General features: G+C 43.9%; 1 protein-coding gene across 5 annotated transcripts in view; it reads left to right on the top strand.

Annotated features, from left to right (window-relative positions):
• The window catches only part of LOC129855411 (capping protein, Arp2/3 and myosin-I linker protein 3-like), a 56,066-nt gene that overhangs the window by 11,505 nt on the left and 21,085 nt on the right, over nucleotides 1–23,476 (top strand). For 4 of the 5 annotated variants that reach the window (XM_055923049.1, XM_055923051.1, XM_055923048.1 and 1 more), the window contains exons 8-29: nucleotides 508–581; nucleotides 735–810; nucleotides 903–991; nucleotides 1,130–1,224; nucleotides 1,323–1,409; nucleotides 2,057–2,166; nucleotides 3,426–3,503; nucleotides 3,690–3,766; nucleotides 4,264–4,368; nucleotides 4,595–4,664; nucleotides 7,193–7,274; nucleotides 12,432–12,531; nucleotides 12,761–12,815; nucleotides 13,398–13,570; nucleotides 13,664–13,732; nucleotides 14,595–14,688; nucleotides 14,921–15,019; nucleotides 18,652–18,771; nucleotides 20,889–21,002; nucleotides 21,142–21,317; nucleotides 21,532–21,619; nucleotides 21,895–22,014. In XM_055923049.1, the coding sequence (XP_055779024.1) occupies nucleotides 508–581; nucleotides 735–810; nucleotides 903–991; nucleotides 1,130–1,224; nucleotides 1,323–1,409; nucleotides 2,057–2,166; nucleotides 3,426–3,503; nucleotides 3,690–3,766; nucleotides 4,264–4,368; nucleotides 4,595–4,664; nucleotides 7,193–7,274; nucleotides 12,432–12,531; nucleotides 12,761–12,815; nucleotides 13,398–13,570; nucleotides 13,664–13,732; nucleotides 14,595–14,688; nucleotides 14,921–15,019; nucleotides 18,652–18,771; nucleotides 20,889–21,002; nucleotides 21,142–21,317; nucleotides 21,532–21,619; nucleotides 21,895–22,014 (2,151 nt within the window). The remainder of the gene's footprint in view (nucleotides 1–507; nucleotides 582–734; nucleotides 811–902; nucleotides 992–1,129; nucleotides 1,225–1,322; nucleotides 1,410–2,056; nucleotides 2,167–3,425; nucleotides 3,504–3,689; nucleotides 3,767–4,263; nucleotides 4,369–4,594; nucleotides 4,665–7,192; nucleotides 7,275–12,431; nucleotides 12,532–12,760; nucleotides 12,816–13,397; nucleotides 13,571–13,663; nucleotides 13,733–14,594; nucleotides 14,689–14,920; nucleotides 15,020–18,651; nucleotides 18,772–20,888; nucleotides 21,003–21,141; nucleotides 21,318–21,531; nucleotides 21,620–21,894; nucleotides 22,015–23,476) is intronic. The other variant, XM_055923050.1, reaches the window with a different exon arrangement.

Raw genomic sequence — 23,476 nt, 5'->3', positions numbered from 1 at the left:
GAGCTCCTAGAGTGTGCGGCTCTCCTTAATTTTTTGAAGTGTTCCACTCCGCTAGCCAGCACCTCACCTAAATAGGTGTGTGTTTCTTTTGCCTCTAAACAGTGGGTTAACTGCCTTGCTCAGGGGCAGAACAACTGATTTTTACCTTGTCAGCTCAGGGATAAGATCCAGTAACCTTTCAGTTACTGGCCCAACGCTCTAAACATTAGGCTACCAATAGGCTACCTACTTATTGACTCAAGACATTTCAGCTTTTCATTTTTGATTAATGAGTAAAAATGTATAAAAACTTAATTCCACTTTGACATTATGGGGTATTTCATGTAGGCCAGTGACACAACATCCCAATTGAATCCCAATTTTAATTCAGGCTCTAACACAACAAAATGTTGAAAAAGGCAAGGTGTGTGTATACTTTCTGAAGGCGAAAAAAATAAGAACACTGCACTTTCAAATGAGGGGGTAATATACTATAGCAAATGGACTCATGAGTAATCTTGCTCCTAGGATGTGGACACTATCTATCACTCTCAAGACAACCGGGAGTTTAACCTAGTGGACTTCAGCCACCTGGAGAGCAGGTGAGAGAATGGGAGAGGGAGAGAAAGAAAGAGAGCAGACGCTATCAAATGAATGCTGCTGCAGCCTAAACAAATCCAGCTGCTAAATTAATATCGAGGGTATTTTAAAAATGTACCCGTTTCGATACAGTTATTGTTGTGTGTTTGTGACAGGGACTTGGCAGTGATTGTGGCCTCAATGGCATACAACACCTGGTTCACCAAACTATACTGTAAGGACCTACGCATAGTAAGTATCGTTCTGTCTGTATCTCCGTGTGTTTCAATGGTAATTGAAAGAAGTTATAAGCATGTAATGACACAATATATTTTTCATTTCAGGGGTCAGAGGTCAGTGAGCAGGTTTTGCACACACTCAGTAAATCCTCCAGCCTGGAAGAGCTCACTCTGGAGAATGCTGGTCTCAAATCGTGAGTTTTCCTTTCTTCACAAAACTCTCTTACTCATTCTTTATGACTAAGAAGAGTATTGGAACGAGAGAAAGAGTGTTTGTTTGTGTCATTGTGTCTATGTCCAAATGTGTGTATTGTATATTGTGTATGTTTCAGTGACTTTGCGCAGAAGCTGTCTGTTGCGCTCTCAGAGAATCCTGCTGCTGTCATCCACTCTCTGAACTTGGCACACAACACATTGGACAACCAAGGTACCAAGCAGATGCCTTATTTCCTGTTAGACTCACACATTTGCCTATTTCTGTTTTAGTGACATCTATCCTCCCTTTGTCTCTTGCTTTTGGTGTAGGTGTGTCTAACCTCATCCAGCAGGTGTGTCGTCTCAGCAAAGGACTGCGTCTCCTCAACCTCTCCAAGACCTCCCTTAACTCCAAAGGTTTGGACTGCTTCATCTCTCCATCCTTCCATCTCTCATTCTCTCTACCAGCCCCACCCAGAGAGAAGGCCCCACCTCCCTGTCCTCCTCCATGTTACAGAAGCATACACATCCCCTCAGCGTCCCCTGACATTAATACAGGGCAGTAACTCAGCAGACAGGGACAGTCAGCTGGAGAATCAGTTAATGAACACCTTTGACTACATTTGGGTTTTATGAAGCTGCAACAGCTGATTGAACAGGTCACTAAGCCACGCATGCTAGATTTATAGCTGAGGTGATATAAACCTCTGTACCCCCTGTAAGTCCCCCCTGAACAGCTCAGTGTGTTGTCATGTTTTGTGTCTACTATACAACAGCTTCAAGATTTATGATGTGTCCCCATGGTAACCATCTTTCAGGCGACCTGCTCTCTATTACTTCCCACACTTATTGAGAGTTTGAATACTGAATATTGAATATTGAATATTGAATTAAGAATGATACCGCACACGTTTACACAGTCTGATTCTGCTGACAGATGTAGGTGAGAATCACATAATTCAAAATGTTCTGAAGTGTTCCCCCCCCCCCTCTTTGGTAAATTTGCATTAGCTAGCTGAATGCATCTCTCTTGGCTTCCCCCTCACCCTCTCTGTGTGTCTCAGGTGTGGTGTCTCTGTCTCAGGCTCTGTGCTCCAGTGATGAGTATTCCAACTCTCTACTGCACCTGGACCTGAGCAAGAACCCTGGGGTCCTGTCTGGGGAGGACGCTTCGGTCAGAAAACACACACACATAAACGCATACACTGAGTGTACAAACCATTGGGAACACCTGCTCTTATCATAGACTGACCAGGTGAATCCATGTGAAAGATATGATCCCTTATTGATGTCACTTGTTAAATCCACATTAATCAGTGTAGATGAAGGGGAGAAGACAGGTTAAAGAAGGATTTTTAAGTCTTGAGACAATTGATCCATGGATTGTGTATGTGTGCCATTCACACCTGGTGAATGGGCTAGACAAAATATTTAAGTGCCTTTGAACGGGGTATGGTAGTAGGTGCCAGGCGCAACAGATTGATTGTGTCAAGAACTGCAGCGCTGCTGGGTTTTCCACACTCAACAGTTTCCCGTGTGTATCAAGAATGGACATTGGACATTGGATACCCAATTTCGTGGTATCCAATTGGTAGTTACAGTCTTGTCCCATCACTGCAACTCCCGTATGGACTCGGGAGAGGCGAAGGTCGAGAGTCGTGCCTGCTCCGAAACACAACCCAGCCAACTTTTTATTATTGTTATTTGTCTTTTTTAAATGTTATTTATTTATTAAAACTTTTTTTTTACCCCTTTTTCTCACCAATTTCGTGGTATCCAATTGGTAGTTACAGTCTTGTCCCATCACTGCAACTCCCGTATGGACTCGGGCCGCACTGCTTCTTGACACAATGCCGCTTAACCCGGAAGTCAGCCGCACCAATGTGTCGGAGGAAACACCGTACACCTGGCGACCGTGTCAGCACCTGGACCGCCACAGGAGTTGCTAGAGCGCAATGGGACAAGAACTTCCCTGCCGGCAAACCCTCCCCTAACCCGGACGACGCTGGGTCAATTGTTCACCGCCCCATGGGTCTCCCGGGCGCGGCCGACTGCGACAGAGCCTGGACTCAAACCAGGATCTCTAGTGGCACAGCTAGCATTGCGATGCAGTGCCTTAGACCACTGCGCCACTCGGGAGGCCCCATCTAGCCAACTTGACACAACTGTGGGAAGTATTGGAGTCAACATGGGCCAGCATCCCTCTGGAACACTTTTGACACCTTGTAGTCCATGCCCCGGCAAATTAAAGCTGTTCTAAGGGCAAAAGGGGTTGCAACTCAATATTAGGAAGGTGTTCCTAATGTTTCGTAAACTTAGTGTACATACACTCACACTTTGTATACAAACCAAAGGTAAAGTAAATGCACTGATCATGCCTTATGCGTGAGTTTCTCAGTTAAACATTATCGTCTTTTCTCTCTCTTTCTACAGAATCTGTACCTTTTCCTTTCCCAGCCTAATTGTCTGGTCCATTTGGACCTGTCTGACACTGACTGTGCCGTTGACTCTGTGAGTATCTAGTGGCTCTGTGAGTTAGATTTTCATTTGCACACTTATATAATGTAGGATTTAATGAGTTTCTCTACACCCTTTGCAACCTCTCTCTGTTTTTCATCCTCTATAATCCTCAACCCCTATCTTTTTCTCTTTCCCACTAAAATTGCACAACACAACTGTCTCTCCTCTCTCGCGTAGCTATTTGGGGCTCTGCTGAGGGGGTGTTGTGCTGATCTCTCCTACTTGAATCTCTCCAAAAATTCCTTCTCACACAGGTTAGTCACATATTTGAGATTAACTATTTATTTGGTGTGATGTGGCAGAAAAACGCTTTGAGGCTCTGAGTGAAGATAGAACACTAATTTTAGCAAGAAATCTTTTCTTCTTCAGAAATCCTCAGGCTTCATCTTTTGCTCTCTCTTTTTCTTTTCACTCTCTCTATCTGCCTTTATCTCTGTTGCTACCTCAAATGAGAAATCAGAAATGAGCTTTGTGGGAACCGCTGGAACATTGTGTTTCCTCTCTGTGGGTGTGTCGGGTCGATTTAAACGAGAACTTGCAGAGCTGTCTGCATAGATAAGACTCATGAATATTTAAGCAGAGCTATTCATCATCTGACCCAACTTGCTCCCTCCTCTTTGGCCAGCTTCATTTTCTCTCTCTTTCTCATTTAATCTCAATCCTCTCGCCACTTTATACCACTCATCTCTACCTCCTTTTGCTCTCCCTCTCCTCTCTCATTCATCTCCCTCTGACCTCTCTCTTCTCCTAGGAAAGTGAAGGAGACCCTGCCGTTGTTCCGTCAGTTCTTCAGCTCGGCCTTCAGTCTCACCCATGTCAGCTTGGCCTCTATGAAGTTACCCCCTGATGCCCTGAGGTCAGTTCCCCTATTCTCCTATTCTCCCCTGCTCTCTCTCACACACCTACAGCTCACTAGAATGACAGGGGCAAGTTTAGCTGCACAACACACTGGCCGCTATGGCACTTGAGACTGAGTTAAAGGGTGTGAACTTGCAGACAGAGGAGGAGGAAAAATGATCTTTGTTGTTGTAAAACAAGTCAATAGCCTTTCCACCTATCACATATTGTTTGTATTTTCTTAGGTCTCTTTTCATAGGTCTGACCACAAACCCTCACATTAATGACCTTCACCTGGACATCAGTGGCTGTGAGGTACAAGTCTGTCTTTCTGTCTGTTTGTCTGTCACTGCACAAAGAACATTCAATTCCTGCTGGCCTTTATAATTTCCCATCTCTGTCTCTCTGGCATTCTTTTCTTATGTTTCAAGTAAGGACTTAGTGTACAGTAGATATAGAGTGCCTGCGGAAAGTATTCAGACCCCTTGACTTTTTCCCCATTTTGTTACGTTACAGCCTTATTCTGAAATTGATTAAGTAAAAAAGAAATCCTCAGCAATCTACACACAATACCCCCGAGCAAAAACAGGTTACATTTTTTGGGGCACATTTATAAAAATTAAAAACAGAAATACCTTATTTACATAAGTATTCAGACCCTTTGCTATGACTTGACTTGAAATTGAGCTCAGGTGCATCCTGTTTCCATTGATCATCCTTGAGATGTTTCTACAACTTGTTTGGAGTCCACCTGTGCTAAATTCAATTGAGTGGAAATTATTTGGAAGGCACACGCCTGTCTATATACAGTGCATTCGGAAAGTATTCAGACCCCTTCCCTTTTTTTCTATACACAATTCCCCACAATGACAAAGCAAAAACAGGTTTTAATACATTTTTGCTCATTTATAAAAAATCAAATATTACATTTACATAAGTATTCAGACCCTTTCCTCAGTACTTTGTTGAAGCACCTATGACAGCTGTTACAGCATTGAGTCTTGGGTATGATGCAACAAGCTTGGCACACCTGTATTTGGGGAGTTTCTTCCATGCTTCTCAGCAGATCCTCTCAAGCTTTGTCAGGTTGGATGAGGAGTGTTGCTGCGCAGCTATTTATCTACACACAATACCCCATAATGACAAAGCAAGAACAAGTCTCTAGAAATTAAAAAAAAAACAGAAATACCTTATTTACATTATTCAGACCCTTTGCCATGAGACTCGAAATTGAGCTCAGGTGCATCTTGTTTTCATTGATCATATTTGAGATGTTTCTACAGCTTGATTGGAGTCCACCTGTGCTAAATGTAATATTTCAGTTTTAATTTGTAATACATTTCCAAATACTATTTCATCCATTTTAGAATAAGGCTGTAATGTAACAAAATGTGGAAAAAGTCAAGGGGTCTGAATACATTCCGAATGCACTGTAAGGTCCCACAGTTGACAGTGCATGTCAGAGCAAAAACCAAGCCATGAGGTCGAAGGAATTGTCCGTAGAGCTCCGAGACAGGATTGTGTCGAGGCACAGATCTGAGGAAGGGTACCAACAAAAATTCTGCAGCATTGAAAGTCCCCAAGAACACAGTGGCCTCCATCATTCTTAAATGGAAAAAGTTTGGAACCACCAAGATTCTTCCTAGAGCTGGCCGCCCGGCCAAACTGAGCAATCGGGGGAGAAGGGCCTTGGTCATGGAGGTGGCCAAGAACCCGATGATCACTCTGACAGAGCTCCAGAGATCCTCTGGGGAGATAGGAGAACCTTCCAGAAGGACAACCATCTCTGCAGCACTCCACCAATCAGGCCTTTATGTTAGAGTGGCCAGACGGAAGCCGCTCCTTAGTAAAAGGCACATGACAGCCCGCTTGAAGTTTGCCAAAAGGCACCTAAAGGACTCTCAGACCATGAGAAATAAGATTCTCCGGTCTGATGAAACCAAGATTGAACTTTTTGGCCTGAATGCCAAGCATCACATCTGGAGGAAACCTGGCACCATCCCTAGAGTGAAGCATGGTGGTGGCAGCATCATGCTGTGGGGATGTCAGTGGCAGGGACTGGGAGACTAGTCAGGATGGAGGCAAAGATGAACGGAGCAAAGTACAGAGAGATCCTTAATGAAAACCAGCTCCAGAGCGCTCAGGACCTCAGACTGGGACGAAGGTTCACCTTCCAACAGGACAACGACCCTAAGCACACAGCCAAGACAATGCAGGAGTGGTTCAGGTCAAGTCTCTGAATGTCCTTGAGTGGCCCAGCCAGAGCCCGGACTTGAACCTGATTGAACATCTCTTATAGAGACCTGAAAATAGTTGTGCAGCAACTCTCCCCATTCAACCTGAAAGAGCTTTAGAGGATCTGCAGAGACGAATGTGAGAAACTCCCCAAATACAGGTGTTCCAAGCTTGTAGCGTCATACTCAAGAAGACTTGATGCTGTAATCGCAGCCAAAGTTGCTTCAACAAGTACTGAGTAAAGGGTCTGAATTCTTATGTAAATGTAATATTTCAGTTTCTCAAAACCTGTTTTTGCTTTTTCATTATGGGGTATTGTGTATAGATTGATGAGGGGGAAAAACGATTTATTCATTTTTAGAATAAGGCTGTAACGTAACAAAATGTGGGAAAAGTTTAGGGGTCTAAATACGTTTCCGAAGGCACTGTACATAGAAACAATCTTTTCTCAAGGTCTCGTCTTATTGTGCTTTAAAAGTCCTCCTTCCACAAATGTTGTCTTTCTCTCTCTCTCTCTCTCTCTCTCTCTCTCTCTCTCTCTCGCGTGTGCCCGCGCGCTCTCTGTCTCTGTCTCTCTCTCTCTCTCTCTCTCTCTCTCTCTGTCCCAGCTGAAATCTGCAGGAGCTGCTGTGATCCAGGAGCTGTTCCCCAGGGTCTCCTCCATCGCCACCCTGGACATCTCTGACAACGGTGAGCACAATGACAGACTGCACCACTATGGCACAGTGTGGTACACTGCACTCTACACCAGTCGCGACCCAAAGAGGTCTGAGTACAAAGATACTCCTTTCTGAACTTAAACAACTTAAACCAGGTAGAACGTGTGTAGAAATGAATTTGTACGTGTGGGTAGAGTGCGTGTCTTATCATGTGTATGTGTAAGCGTCTGTCTATGCCTGTGTGTGTGTCTGTTCACAGTCCCCGCTGTTCCATAAGGTGTATTTTTATCTGTTTATTTTATCTGACACTAATGCTTGCATTAGTTACATGATGTGGAATAGAGTTCCATTTAGCCATGGCTCTACATAGTACTGTGCGCCTCCCATAGTCTGTTCTGGACTTTGGAACTGTGAAGAGACCTCTGGTGGCATGTCCTGTGGGGCATGCATGGGTGTCTGAGCTGTGTGCTAGTAGTTTAAACAGACAACACTTCTTACAAAAAACAAGTAGTGATGAAATCAATATCTCCTCCACTTTGAGCCATGAACCATGAGAGATTTGCATGCATATTATTAATGTTAGCTCTCTGGTACATTTATGGGCCAGCCGTGCTGCCCTGTTCTGAGCCAATTATAATTTTCCGACATCTCTTTTTGTGGCACCTGACCACACGACTAAACAGTAGTCCAGGTGCGACAAAACTAGAGCCTGAATGACCTGCCTTGTTGATAGTGGCAGAGTGTCACGATCGTCTTCTTGAGAGAGATTGGACCAAGGCGCAGCGTGTGCAAAATACATCTTCTTTTATTGAGAAGAGAGAGAAAACACAAAACGAACACTATATACAAACTAACAAAACAACAAACGACCGTGAAGCTAAATAACGTAAGTGCACAGACAAGCAACAAACGTTCAACATAGACAACTACCCACAAAAGCCTACTGCCTATGGCTGGGAACAACAACAGGGCACACTGGACTCTCAAGGCGTACTATAGGCCTGGTGCGTGGTACCGGCACTGGTGGTACCGGGCTGAGGGCACGCACATCAGGGCGAGTACGGGGAGAAGGAACAGTGCGTACAGGGCTCTGGAGACGCACAGGAGGCTTGGTGCGTGGTACCGGGACTGGAGGCACTGGGCTGGAGACACGCACCACAGGGAGAGTGCGTGGAGGAGGAACAGGGCTCTGGATACGCACTGGAAGCCTGGTGCGTGGTGTAGGCACTGGTGGTACTGGGCTGGAGCAGGGAGGTGGCGCCGGAAATACCGGACCGTGCAGGCGTACTGGCTCCCTTGAGCACTGAGCCTGCCCAACCTTACCTGGTTGTATACTCCCCGTCGCCCGACCAGTGCGGGGAGGTGGAATAACCCGCACCGGGCTATGTAGGCGAACTGGGGACACCATGCGTAAGGCTGGTGCCATGTAAGCCGGCCCGAGGAGACGCACTGGTGGCCAGATATGTAGGGCCGGCTTCATGACATCCGGCTCAATACTCAATCTAGCCCTGCCAGTGCGGGGAGGTGGAATAACCCGCACCGGGCTATGCACACTTACAGGAGACACCGTGCGCTCTACTGCGTAACACGGTGTCTGCCCGTACTCTCGCTCTCCACGGTAAGTACAGGGAGTGGGCGCAGGTTTCCTACCTGCCCTTGGCCCACTACCTCTTAGCCCCCCCCCCCCCCCCCCCCCCCCCCCCCAAGACATTTTTGGGGTTTCTTCACGGGCTTCCGTGCTAGCCGCGTACCTTCATATCTCCGGTCTTGAGCTTGATTCTCTGGCTTCCAGCCACGTCTCATTGCTGCCTCCTCATACCACCGCTCCTAGGCTGTGGCTGCCTCCTTCCACTCACGAGAGCGGCGATATTCTCCAGTTTGCGCCCAGGGTCCCTTTCCGTCCAATATTTCCTCCCATGTCCACGAGTCCTGGTTCTTTTGTTGCCCTCTCCCACGCCGCTTGGTCGTATTATGGTGGGTGGTTCTGTACGATCGTCTTCTTGAGAGAGATTGGACCAAGGCGCAGCGTGTGCAAAATATATCTTCTTTTATTGAGAAGAGAGAGAAAACACAAAACGAACACTATATACAAACTAAAAAAACAACAAACAACGTGAAGCTAAATAACGTAAGTGCACAGACAAGCAACAAACGTTCAACATAGACAACTACCCACAAAAGCCTACTGCCTATGGCTGCCTTAAATATGGCTCCCAATCAGAGACAATGAATGACAGCTGTCTCTGATTGAGACCCAATCTAGGCAGCCATAGACATAACTAGACAACCTCACTCTTCTCTACCCCATACACATACAACACCCCTAGACTAGACAAAACACACAAAGACAACCCACCCCAACTCACGCCCTGACCAACTAAATAAATAACAGAAAAAGGAACAATAGGTCAGGAACGTGACACAGAGTAACGCTTTGATTTGTTTAACACTTTTTTGGTTACTACATGATTCCATATGTGTTATTTCATAATTGTGATGTCTTCACTATTATTCTACAATGTAGAAAATAGTAAAAATTAAGAAAAACCCTTGAATGAGTAGGTGTTCTAAAACTTTTGACCGGTAGTGTACATAGACACACTGGCACATCTAAATTATGTTGGAGAGGCTTCCATTAAAGAACACCGTCTGTGTTCTGTTAGACAAGTAACTCTTTATCCACAATATAGCAGGGGATGTAAAGCCACAATATATATGTTTTTCCAGTAGCAGACTATGATCGATAATATAACAAAACAGCTTTTTATCATCAATTTCTCTCAGCCAATCATCAGTCATTTGTGTAAGTGCTGTGCTTGTTGAATGTCCTTCCTATAAGCGTGCTGAAAGTCTGTTGTCAATTTGTTTACTGTAAAATAGCATTGTATCTGGTCAAACACCATTTTTCCCCAAAGTTTACTAAGGGTTGGTAATAGGCTGATTGGTCGGCTATTTGAGCCAGTAAAGGGGGCTTTACTATTCATGGGTAGCGGAATTACTTTTGCTTCCCTCCAGGCCTGAGGGCACACACTTTCTAGTTAGCTTTGATTGAAGATACGGCAAATAGGAGTGGAAATATCATCCGCAATATTGTGGCTTGTCATTGTTGTGGGTATTATTATTTTTTTTCACCTATTCCATACTGACTTTACAGAATTCAAAATTACAATGCTTGTCTTTCCAAATATGATCAGTTATACTTGGATGTGCAGTGTCAGTGTTTATTGCTGGCATGTCATGCCTAAGTTTGCTAATCTTGCAACTGAAAAAATCATTAAAGTAATTGGCAATATCACTGGGTTTTGTGATGAATGAGCCATCTGATTCAATGAATGATGGAGCTGAGTTTGCCTTTTTGCCATTCATTTCATTTAAGGTGCTCCAAAGCTTTTTCCCATCATTCTTTCTATCATTTATCTTTGTTTCATTGTATAGTTTCTTATTATTTTTATTTAGTTTAGTCACATGATTTCTCAATAGATTTCGCAGCCAGACTTATTTGCCATTCCTTTTGCCTCGTCCCTCTCAACCATACAATTTTTCAATTCCTCATCAATCCATGGGGATTTAACAGTTTTTACAGTCATTTTCTTAATGGGTGCATGCTTATGAGTAAAGCAATTTCATAAATGTGTCAAGTGCAGCGTCTGATTGGTCCTCATTACACACCACAGACCAACAAATATTCTTTACAACATACGAACAACATAGGAATCACTACAAAACTTATTGTATGACCTCTTATACACTATATTAGGCCCAGCCTTTGGATCTTTGTTTCTCCTAGATATGGCTACTATATTATGATCACTACATCTGATGGATTTAGATACTGCTTTAAAGCAAATTTCTGCAGCATTAGTAAAGATGTGATTAATACATGTTGATGATTTCATTCCTGTGCTGTTTGTAACTACCCTGGTAGGTTGACTGATAACCTGAACCAGGTTGCTGGCACTGGTTACAGTATGAAGCTTTCTCTTAAGTGGGCAGCTTGATGAAAGCCAGTCAATATTTAAATCACCAAGAAAATATACCTCTCTGTTGATATCACATACATTATCAATCATTTCACTCATGTTATCCAGATACTGACTTCAAGCACTTAGTGGGCTATAGCAGCTTCCCACCAGAACGGGCTTTAGGTGAGGCAGATGAAACTGTAGCCATATTACTTCACCAGTATTTAACATGAGTTCCTCTCAAAGCTTTACAGGAATGTGTTTCTGAATATAAACAGCAGCACCTCCACCATTAGCATTTCTGCATTTTCTGTTGATGTTATAACCATGTATTGCTACCACTGTATAATCAAAGGTATTATCTGAGTGAGTTTTAGAGATTGTCAGAATATGAATGTCATCTGTTACTAGCAAGTTATTGATTTCATGAACCTTGTTTTTTAAGTTACATACAGTGCCTTCGGAAAGTATTCAGAACCCTTGACTTTACAGCCTTATTCTAAAATTCATGAAATTCATTTTTTCCCCTCATCAATCTACACACAATACCCATAATGACAAAGCAAACATTGAATTTATTGACATTTTTGCTAATTTATTACAATTTAATAATGTAAATATTACATTTACATAAGTTTGGCAGCATTGAGTCTTCTTGGGTGTGACGCTACAAGTTTGTCACACCTTTATATGTTGAGTTTCTCCCATTCTTCTCACAGATCCTCTCATGCGCATGTTATGTATGTTAGTGCAGGGTGAGCTGCACACAGTGTATTTCCTACTTGGCCACACCGCCTGAGTGCTAACAGTATATCTCTGGTTCATAGGCACTTAATTACTGCATACAATAGCTGTAGAATCAGCAGGGCAGTTAGAGGGACATCAATTAGGTTACTTACATTGTGTCTACCAACGCCCCTTGGATAATGTACATTTGCTGAAGCATTGTGACAACTTAGCGACACAATGGTAGGTATTAACCGAGCTGGGCTTGGGTCATTGATACGTCCTTGTCTCGACGCAGCTTTATAATGCTGTGAAAGGATCCAGGAACCCAAATTATTCTGATGGATCCCATCCTCCTTATAAAATTGGTTTTGTTTCCAAAAGGTATCGAAATTATCAACAAAAGTTACACCAGTTGAGCTGCAATAATCAGGTAGCCAATTGTGAAAGTAAAGAAAGTATATATTTGATGTAGTTGGGTTTGTGATTTGTGTTTACAGGGCTGGATGCAGACCTTCTCTCAGTCCTACCAGCTCTCTCCAGACACACCTCCCTAAAGCACCTGTATCTGGGCAAGAACTTCAACATCAAGAGCAGCAGGTAAAGCACTACATAGGCACAGTGTGTGTGTGTTTGTGGTTGTGTGTGGGTGTCTGTTTGTGGGTGCATGCGTGTGCACGTGCATGTGTGTGCGTGTGTCAGTTTGCTTCACAGCTTGATTTTCCTCAGGCAGACTGGGATGATTACGATAGCGGCAGGAAATGACTAGTGCCAGAGCTCCTGTTGAGTGTAGTCTGAACTGCCTATCTCCCCATGGCTCTATCTACAGGGTGCTGGAGGAAATCCTACACAAGCTGGTCCAACTCATACAGGAAGAGGAATGTGTGAGTGAGAATGCATCACAATTCACACAACATTCACACATTACACAATATAATGTTCCATTTTATATTCACTGATTGTACTGCAGAGTATATACACAAACGCACAAACACTATAGACATTAATTTACTCAGTGAAAACTGGTCAAATACTGACATTCACCACACACACATACTGTATTTGACATGGCACTCTCTCAAACTCTTTATCTTCTGCAAAATTGTGTTTTCCTTAATGTATATCACTCCACGGCCCTGTTACTGTGGCATGTAACATATTGTGCCTTCTGAATGATTCACTTTGTGTACAAAGCTATGACACATCGCTCTGTTTATTACAAATGCTGAGTTCCTACGTTTCTCCTCAGCACTGCTCCCAACTGTTCACAGCAGCATTTTACCATCTCTCTCCACTGTCATCTCCTTCTCTGTCCTCTGTCCTGTCCGACCCACTTCTTCTGCCTTACCTTTCACCTGGTCTCCACCCTTACCTCTCACCCAACCATCTCACCCCCACTGCCTTGCCCTCTCCCGTCTCCCTCACGCCACACCCTTTCTCTCTCCCTCTTCCCTGTCCCTCCTCAGGCCCTCCAGTCCCTCTCCCTGGCTGACTCGCGGCTGCGTTCTCGCGGTACAGTGCTAGTAAATGCTCTGGGTAGTAACACCTGCCTACGTAAGGTGGACCTGAGTGGGAACAGCCTGGAGGACATTGGAGCCAAGATGCTGAGCAAAGCCCTACAGATCAACACCACACTCAGGTAAGAGGCAGAGAGCGGGGAGGAGAGAGATAGAGGGTATTGTCAGGTATGGTGATGGTTGTTTTTAACACTTCCTCTCCCCTGTCCTGAAAGGAGTGTGACGTGGGATCGTAACAACACCTCAGCTACAGGATTCCTGGATGTGGCTCGAGCCCTTGAACAGTGAGACTATTTGTTCGTCAAACACACACATGCATGCTCGCACACATACACACACTCAGTCTTCTAAATCCGTTATAGCTTGCTATAGCTTATTTTACAGACCCCTTTGATGAATTTGTACACTCAAAATACAGGAAGCATGCCTCCCGGGTGGCGCAGTGGTCTAAGGCACTGCATCGCAGTGCTAGCTGTGCCACCAGGGACTCTGGGTTCAAGCCCAGGCTCTGTCGCAGCCGGCCGCGACCGGGAGGTCCATGGGGCGACGCACAATTGGCCCAGCGTCGTCCGGGTTAGGGAGGGTTTGGCCGGCAGGGATATCCTTGTCTCATCGTGCACTAGCGACTCCTGTGGCGGGCCGGGGGCAGTGCACGCTGACCAGGTCTCCAGGTGTACGGTGTTTCCTCCGACACATTGGTGCGGCTGGCTTCCGGGTTGGATGCGCGCTGTGTTTAAGAAGCAGTGCGGCTTGGTTGGGTTGTGTTTCGGAGGACGCATGTCTCTCCCGAGCCCGTACCGGAGTTGTAGCGATGAGACAAGACAGTAATTACTAATAATTGGATACCATGAAATTGGGGGGAAAAGTTTTTTTTTTTTTATAAAATAAAAAACTACAGGAAGCAAGAGAGTTGATTTAAATAGCTTCCGATAGACATGGAGATGCCAAAAGCTATGTCCTGTTGTTCAGAGAGAATTTTCAGAATTAGCTGGCTAACATATCAACTCAGATACATGTGAACCAAACCTAGCTTACTGTACACATTGAAACTTGCTATCTCCTTCCTCTCTATCTCCTTCCTTTCTCTGTCTCCTTCCTAACTCAAACCCCTTGTATTTCTCTCACCTCCAATGTGTTCTCTCCCAGTAACTTCACCTTGCAGTACATGCCCCTCCCCCTCAGTGACATCAGCCAGGCGTACCGTAGCGCCCCCGAGAGGACAGAGCAGGCACTGACCAAGGTGGGCTCCTTATGCTCCCATCTAAATCCTCCCTCCAACCCTCTGTTAACCATCCTCTCCTTTCTTCTGCCTCTCCATTTCCTCTCCTTTCCTCGACTGCTTCCTTTCTCTACTGGCACCATCACTCTCTCTCTCTACCTGCCCTTTCCATTTCAATTGACTCTGCTTCATTGACATTGTCACACAGTAGTATTGCCTGTGTGAGTGAATGGTTTTTATCTGTGGCCATCAGATCCAGCGTGCTCTGCTGAGGAACAACCAGACTCAGCGCTTCTCTCAGAGACAGGCTCTACGGCTGCACCAGGGCCTGGTCACCAGCACTGCTGAACAGGTAGCTAATGTACAGTGTATTCTGAAAGTATTCAGATCCCTTGACTTTTCCACATTTTGTTACGTTACAGCCTCATTCTAAAATGGATCAAATAAAAAAAAATCCTAATCAATCTACACACAACACCCCATAATGACAAAGCAAAAACAGGTTCCTATTCATTTCTAAAAAACAGAAATACCATATTTACCTAAGTATTCAGACCCTTTGCTATGAGGCTCGAAATTGAACTCAGGTGCATCTTGTTTCCATTGATCATCCTTAAGGATATAACGTGATTGGAATCCACCTGTGGTAAATTAAATTGATTGGACATGATTTGGAAAGGCACACACCTGTCTAAATAAGGTCCCACAGTTGACAGTGCATGTCAGAGCAAAAACCAAGCCATGAGGTTGAAGGAATTGTCCGTAGAGCTCCGAGACAGGATTGTGTCGAGGCACAGATCTGGGGAAGGGTACCAAAAAATTTTGCAGCATTGAATTTAATTTATTTTGGGTAACAGACAAATACAACAAAATGTACAATGTGGATCCAGAGGATATCACTTGAAGTATTAATTAAAACGCTTGTTTCCAAAGTGGTCCTCGATGGTAAAAACAATAACACATATAATGATTATAAGGCAAGACAAAATTACAAACAATCTTAAATACGTTCATTTATATCTGCACTTCTCCCTAACCTTAAAAATCACCCATATTCATTTCACATTAAAACAATCTATTAATTGCACATCATACCGATCCTTCAAATAAATTGGTCCACTCTTGACTCCAAAGGCAACAAGCCCACCTCCCGGAATTCCTGTACCCCAATGTGGGTCCTAGGGGGGACATTCAGCATATACAGTACCTGTAACATTATTTTGCATAACCTGCATTCACTTTTTCAGCTTTTTTGATTGACCACTATACCAAGCAGAGCAGGCATAATGACACTGAATCAAGGTTGAGACAAGCAGTTTCTTAACTTTAATGTTAAAAAATCTAGTGTTACGATATAAAATGTTCAATTTTTTCGCCATTTTAGAAAGAATTTTGGCAGCAATCAGGTCTCCAGAAAAGGATTGATCTAGGGACACACCAAGATAAGATACAGTTATTTTAGATTCAATCTCCTTGCCTGCACAGTTTACTGTTATCTTGTCAGCCCTAAGCAATCTACGTTTTGTTCCAAGCAAAATCGATTAAGTTTTTCCCAAATGTAGTGACAATTTATTGTCAGACAACCAATCTCTAACAAAATGCAAATCCTTACTCAGGGTCTCCTCTATGTAAACTGTATCCTTCCCTGACACCAGTATGTCTGAATCATCAGCATAAAGCAAGAGTTTGCAATTTACTGTATCTGGCATATCATTAACGTATATAAGAAATAAGAGAGGCCCTAAAACTCCACCTGATATTTCTTTGGCCTCTGTCAGAACATCACCAACATTGCATACTTGTGTTCTGTTGGTCAGATAAGACCTAAACCAATTCACTGCCACATAATTTAGACCCATGCATTTCACTTTCATCAGGAGAATATCATGGTCCACAGTGTCAAAAGCTTTCTGCAAGTCTAACATGACCCTACCTGTATAGTTCCCCTTCTCACTTTCCTCCTTAATGTGGTCAGAAAGGTGGATAAGGCAAGTATAAATGGAATGAGCTGTTCTAAAGACAGATTGTAGTTCATAAAGAAGTTTGTGCTCAATTAAGGTATCCCTTAAGGCACATGACAGCCCACGTGGAGTTTGCCAATAGGCCCCTAAAGGACTCAGACAATGACAAACAAGATTCTCCGGTCTGATGAAACCAAGATTGAACTCTTTGGCCTGAATGCCAAGCGTTTGGAGGAAACCTTGCACCATCCGTACGTTGAAGCATGGTGATGGCAGCATCATGCTGTGGGGATGTTTTTCAGCGGCAGGGACTGGGAGACTAGTCAGGATCGAGGGAAAGATGAACGGAGCAAAGTACAGAGAGATCCTTGATAAAAACCTGCTCCAGTGCTCAGGACCTCAGACTGGGGCGAAGGTTCACCTTCCAACAGGACAACGACCCTAAGCACACAGCCAAGACAACGCAGAAGTGGCTTCGGGACAAGTCTCTGAATGTCCTTGAGTGGCCCAGCCAGAGCCTGGACTTGAACCCGATCGAATATCTCTGGAGAGACATGAAAATAGCTGTGCAGCGACGCTCCCTGTCCAATCTGACAGAGCTTGAGAGGAACTGCTGCAGAGAAGAGTGGGAGAATCTCCCCAAATACAGGTGTGCCAAGCTTGTAGTGTCATACCCAAGAAGACTTGAGGTTGTAATCGCTACCAAAGGTGCTTCAACAAAGTACTGAGGGTCTGAATACTTATGTAAATGTGATATTTCAGTTTTTTATTTTTAATACATTTGCAAACATTTCGAAAACACCTGTTTTTACTTTGTAATTATGATATTGTGTGTAGATTGATGAGGGAAAAACGATTTAATACATTTTAGAGTAAGGCTGTATGTAACATTGCAAAATGTGGAAAAAGTCAAGGGGTCTGTATACTTTCCGAATGCACTGTATATGTGTGTTAGTTTATGTGTGTAATTGAGAGACAATGAGTTGAGCCATCGTTAGAGCAATAAGCCATCATTGCTCTAATGATGGCTTATTGCTCTACCGAGGGCTCAACTCATTGTCTCTCAATAATATTGCTCTAATGATGGCTTATTGCTCTAACGAGGGCTCAACTCATTGTCTCTCAATAATATTGCTCTAATGATGGCTTATTGCTCTACCGAGGGCTCAACTCATTGCCTCTCAATAATATTGCTCTAATGATGGCTTATTGCTCCAACGAGGGCTCAACTCATTGTCTCTCAATAATATTGCTCTAATGATGGCTTATTGCTCTAACGAGGGCTCAACTCATTGTCTCTCAATAACATTGCTCTAATGATGGCTTATTGCTCTAACGAGGGCTCAACTCATTGCCTCTCAATAATATTGCTCTAATGATGGCTTATTGCTCCAACGAGGGCTCAACTCATTGTCTCTCAATAATATTGCTCTAATGATGGCTTATTGCTCTACCGAGGGCTCAACTCATTGTCTCTCAATAATATTGCTCTAATGATGGCTTATTGCTCTACCGAGGGCTCAACTCATTGCCTCTCAATAATATTGCTCTAATGATGGCTTATTGCTCTAACGAGGGCTCAACTCATTGTCTCTCAATAATATTGCTCTAATGATGGCTTATTGCTCTAACGAGGGCTCAACTCATTGTCTCTCAATAACATTGCTCTAATGATGGCTTATTGCTCTAACGAGGGCTCAACTCATTGTCTCTCAATAATATTGCTCTGATGATGGCTTATTGCTCTAACGTGGGCTCAAATCATTGCCTCTCAATAATATTGCTCTAATGATGGCTTATTGCTCTAACGAGGGCTCAACTCATTGCCTCTCAATAATATTGCTCTAATGATGGCTTGTTGCTCTAACGAGGGCTCAACTCATTGCCTCTCAATAATATTGCTCTAATGATGGCTTATTGCTTTAACGAGGGCTCAACTCATTGTCTCTCAATCACACACAGTATGTATCCATTGTATGTCTTTACTGACACTCCTCCTGCTTCTCTGTTCTCTGTTTCCCAGGTGATGGAGCGTCTGTGTGTGCGTGTGCAGCAGCAGGTGTGTGTGCTGCGTGGAGTAGGGGAGATGGAGGAGATTCAAGCTGCTAAACAAGTGCTGAAGGAGGCCAGGAACTCTCGCGCGGTAAGCGTGTGTGCATACCTGAATCATTTCTCTAATCTCTCGATTGTAGTTGAGTGTTCAAGTGTATGTGGTCTTCCTTTACACTAGGGTACCAGTGAGGATTTCACACACTGGACAACTTGTTACAGCTGTTGATAGGTCATGGATAATAATCTGGCACATTTTGCCATGTCATTACATTACGATATAAGGTGGGATCATAGCTATATTCAATAAAGTTCACGAGTTGATTTAAAACCTCTGTTTATCCGTTAATCATGTTTAGTGTCTTGACGGATTTGTCCACAATCGTGTGACATTAAACATTACTTTTCTGTCCTTGCATTTATGGCAGTGTAAGTTGTCGTTATATATTAAGCATTAATCAGTTCAATTAGAAATTGAACTCTATAAGAGTACTGGCTCTAGCTTTTTCTTGTATAGAGATCTCAGAAATGCACTGTAACTACCTAACATTTCGCTTCTTCTTATGTTACGGGGTGAAAACAGTTTTCATGGGCACACAAATCTAAAATAATAATCGCGATTGCAAAATCGAATGCTTGTAACCAACAGAGTCACCTTACCTTGATACTTAAAACCTAAATCGATACTGTGATTAAAATGGTTCTTCAATAATTATGCATAATACTTGTTGGATGTGTATTTGGTGTCCAGCTGATTAGTTATGCCATGAAATTTTCACACATCATCATCTGATCCAGGAAGGAATTTTCAGAATGACAGTCAAGTGATGAACAGCTGTTGTCATAGCACATGCAATGCAACAACAGCCCAAGTGCTGGAAAAAAAAGGTGTTCATGAGGAATGTCCAGAAAATGTTGGCGTCGCATTCCTTACGCAGGTGCGCCCGTGTAACAGTTTAACTTTAGTCCGTCCCCTCGCGAACCAGGGACCCTCTGCACACATCAACAACAGTCACCCACGAAGCATCGTTACCCATCGCTCCACAAAAGCCGCGGCCCTTGCAGAGCAAGGGGAACCACTACTTCAAGGTCTCAAAGCAAGTGACGTCACCGATTGAAACGCTATTAGCGCGCAACACCGCTAACTAGCTAGCCATTTCACATCGGTTACACCTGGATCCACATTGAATCTAATAGCACTAGCAAATTAATCATCTGTTGTTGTCTGCTTGATTTACAGTAGTGTCTTTTTAGATTTAACAGAGAAAGCATCAAGTTAATGTGTTCATGTTTTCATATGCTTTTCTGCCTCGGATTGGACACGGAGTCTACTGTGCGCAATTGGACTATTGCGCAACACCCAACGCTATTCCTATGAATTATTCTGGATATAATGACAACAAATTACATAACATAGTGGGCTTATCCACAATATGATCTGGTAATGGAATAACATGGCAGATACATTTGGGTTTCCATTGTTACACCTGCAATTAAATATAAAAATACATAGCCTATTGAAGTAGTCTACTTGAACTTGTACTTCAATTACCGGAATAGGCCATCCCTTGAAAATCAGACATTTTCTAAATTTTGGTGCTTGAAAAGTCATTGTAATTATTGTAGCCAATTTATAAGTTCTCCTGCTCCCTTATAATTATCCGTGATTTCATTTTTGTATACATTTCTGTGAGAGATGTCATTTGTTTCCCGCTGCTTCAAATCTAATCGATTTAGTCAGGCAATGTCCACATTATTCTCACATATTTTAGAATGTACTATAACAATAATTTGAATATCAATGCATTGGCAAGGCCTAAAAAATGCATTATTCTTAAAGTGTTAAGGGCCTACTTTTTGACACTTTTTTCATGCTTTTGGGGGGGAGGGGTTGGGGATATATATTAAGCCTTATATGTATAATTATTTAAATTATATACTTGTATAACATTGAATTTGACTTGCCAATGTCTGTATGAACCCTGCTTAAAATATGTATAGGCCTTTGTCTATGTTGTTGTATTGGTGCAGTTAATGGGTACATTTGCATATATTAACTTTTATACATGTGGAACTGCATTGAAATCATTTTGACATTTTGATCCCAATGTCACACATCGACCCCATTATTTGTGTATTAATATGACTCTCTCTCTCTCATACACACACACTCTTTCTCTCTCTCTTTTTTTCTCCCTCTCTCTTTTTCAGCTGTACCCCTCCCTCTGTGAGCTAGCTCATGTGCTGTCAGTAGATGGGCCAGTCAGACAAAGACTGGACTCACTGGCAGGAGAACTGGCCAAGGCAGCTGACAAGGAACTACAGGTGCAATCCTCAATACATCACATATTTATATAAACTTTTGATTTACTTCTTCATATTTTTTTAATAAATTAGGCAACACAGGGATTGGTTGAATATTTAATTGATTTATTGATTGTTTAATTGGCTTGTTGATTGACAGGTGATAGTTGACTCCATGGTGTCTCTCTGTCGTGAGCTGTGCCCGCTGTCCTCCTCTGCAGCAGAGAGATTGAGTCCTCCGCTCTCGTCCGTCTCTGAGCGTGTGTCCATCCCTCGCTCAGCCATCCGTACGGCCCTGATGGAGCGAGCAGCTCAGGACATCCACCGCGCGCTGGAGTAAGAACGGGAGGGAAGGAGGGAGGGATGGAAGGAAGGAAGGAAAAAGAGGGGGAGCTGAAGGAGGAAGATAAGCGATGCAGTCTTATTTGTTCAATTTAATCAGTATGGGTATCTGTGAACTCATTCCATCATACTGTCTTCCACCTCCTCTCTGCCCTGCCTCCCTCTCCTGCTCCCTCTCCCTCTCTTTGTCTCCCTCCCCCTCTCCCAGAGAGGTGAAGCTCTCAGTGGTTTCCTATCTCACCAACTCCATTGTGGATCAGATCTTGCAGGAGCTCTACGCCACTCAAAAGACCCTGGTATAGACATGCTGCCGTCTGTCTGTGTGTCTGTTTGTCTATAGGCCGGATATCCATTCTGTCACCTTTTGCCTACCATAACCAGCAACAATTTACTTGAAGGGACACAAATAAGGCATTCATAACACCAGTATACACTTTTTCAGGAACATTCATAACAACCTTTATAGCACCTTTATGAAACCAGTCATAACACCTTTATGAGCATTGCAGTATCATTCATAACAACCTTCATAATACATTTATTCATGTGTAGTGTCTGCTCCCTGTCCCAGACGCGTCAGGTGTCCCAGGTGAAGCGTTGGGAGGGGACATGTGACGGAGGGACAGGCAGGAGGTCACACAGACACAGAGACTCTCTGGACATCACAGACGAGGAGCTGGGCACCAGCATAGTAAGCATTCAAATCAAAAATCAAATCAAATCAAATTTATTTACATAGCCCTTCGTACATCAGCTGATATCTCAAAGTGCTGTACAGAAACCCAGCCTAAAACCCCAAACAGCAAGAAATGCAGGTGTAGAAGCACGGTGGCTAGGAAAACTCCCTAGAAAGGCCAAAACCTAGGAAGAAACCTAGAGAGGAACCAGGCTATGAGGGGTGGCCAGTCCTCTTCTGGCTGTGCCGGGTGGAGATTATAACAGAACATGGCCAAGATGTTCAAATGTTCATAACCAGCATGGTCAAATTATAATAATCACAGTAGTTGTCGAAAGGTGCAGCACCTCAGGAGTAAATGTCAGTTGGCTTTTCATAGCCGATCATTAAGAGTATCTCTACCGCTCCTGCGGTCTCTAGAGAGTTGAAAACAGCAGATCTGGGACAGGTAGCACGTCCGGTGAACAGGTCAGGGTTCCATAGCCGCAGGCAGAACAGTTGAAACTGGAGCAGCAGCACGGCCAGATGGACTGGGGACAGCAAGGAGTCATCATGTCAGGTAGTCCTGAGGCATGGTCCTAGGGCTCAGGTCCTCCGAGAGAGAGAAAGAAAGAGAGGATTAGAGAGAGCATACTTAAATTCACACAGGACACCGGATAAGACAGGACAAGTACTCCAGATATAACAAACTGACCCTAGCCCCCCGACACATAAACTAATGCAGCATAAATACTGGAGGCTGAGACAGGAGGGGTCAGGAGACACTGTGGCCCCATCCGACGATACCCCCGGACAGGGCCAAACAGGAAGGATATAACCCCACCCACTTTGCCAAGGCACAGCCCCCACACCACTAGAGGGATATCTTTAACCATCAACTTACCATCCTGAGACAAGCCCGAGGATAGCCCACAAAGATCTCCGCCACGGCAGAACCCAAGGAGGGTACCAACCCAGACAGGAAGATCACGTCAGTGACTCAACCCACTCAAGTGACACACCCCTCCTAGGGATGGCATGAAAGAGCACCAGTAAGCCAGTGACTCAGACCCTGTAATAGGGTTAGGGGCAGAGAATCCCATTGGAGAGAGGGGAACCGGCCAGGTAGAGACAGCAAGGGCGGTTCGTTGCTCCAGAGCCTTTCCGTTCACCTTCACACTCCTGGGCCAGACTACACTCAATCATATGACTTACTGAAGAGATGAGTCTTCAATAAAGACTTAAAGGTTGAGACCGAGTCTGCGTCTCTTACATGGGTAGGCAGACCATTCCATAAAAATGGATATCTATAGGAGAAAGCCTTGCCTTCAGCTGTTTGCTTAGAAATTCTAGGGACAATTAGGAGGCCTGCGTCTTGTGACCGTAGCGTACGTGTAGGTATGTACGGCAGGACCAACTCGGAAAGATAGGTAGGAGCAAGCCCATGTAACGCTTTGTAGGTTAACAATAAAACCTTGAAATCAGCCCTTGCTTTAAC

Source organism: Salvelinus fontinalis, chromosome 5 (assembly GCF_029448725.1).
Source record: "Salvelinus fontinalis isolate EN_2023a chromosome 5, ASM2944872v1, whole genome shotgun sequence".
NCBI lineage: Eukaryota > Metazoa > Chordata > Actinopteri > Salmoniformes > Salmonidae > Salvelinus > Salvelinus fontinalis.
Note: the sequence above shows the minus strand (reverse complement) of the source record. Positions and strands in the feature narration are given on the sequence as shown.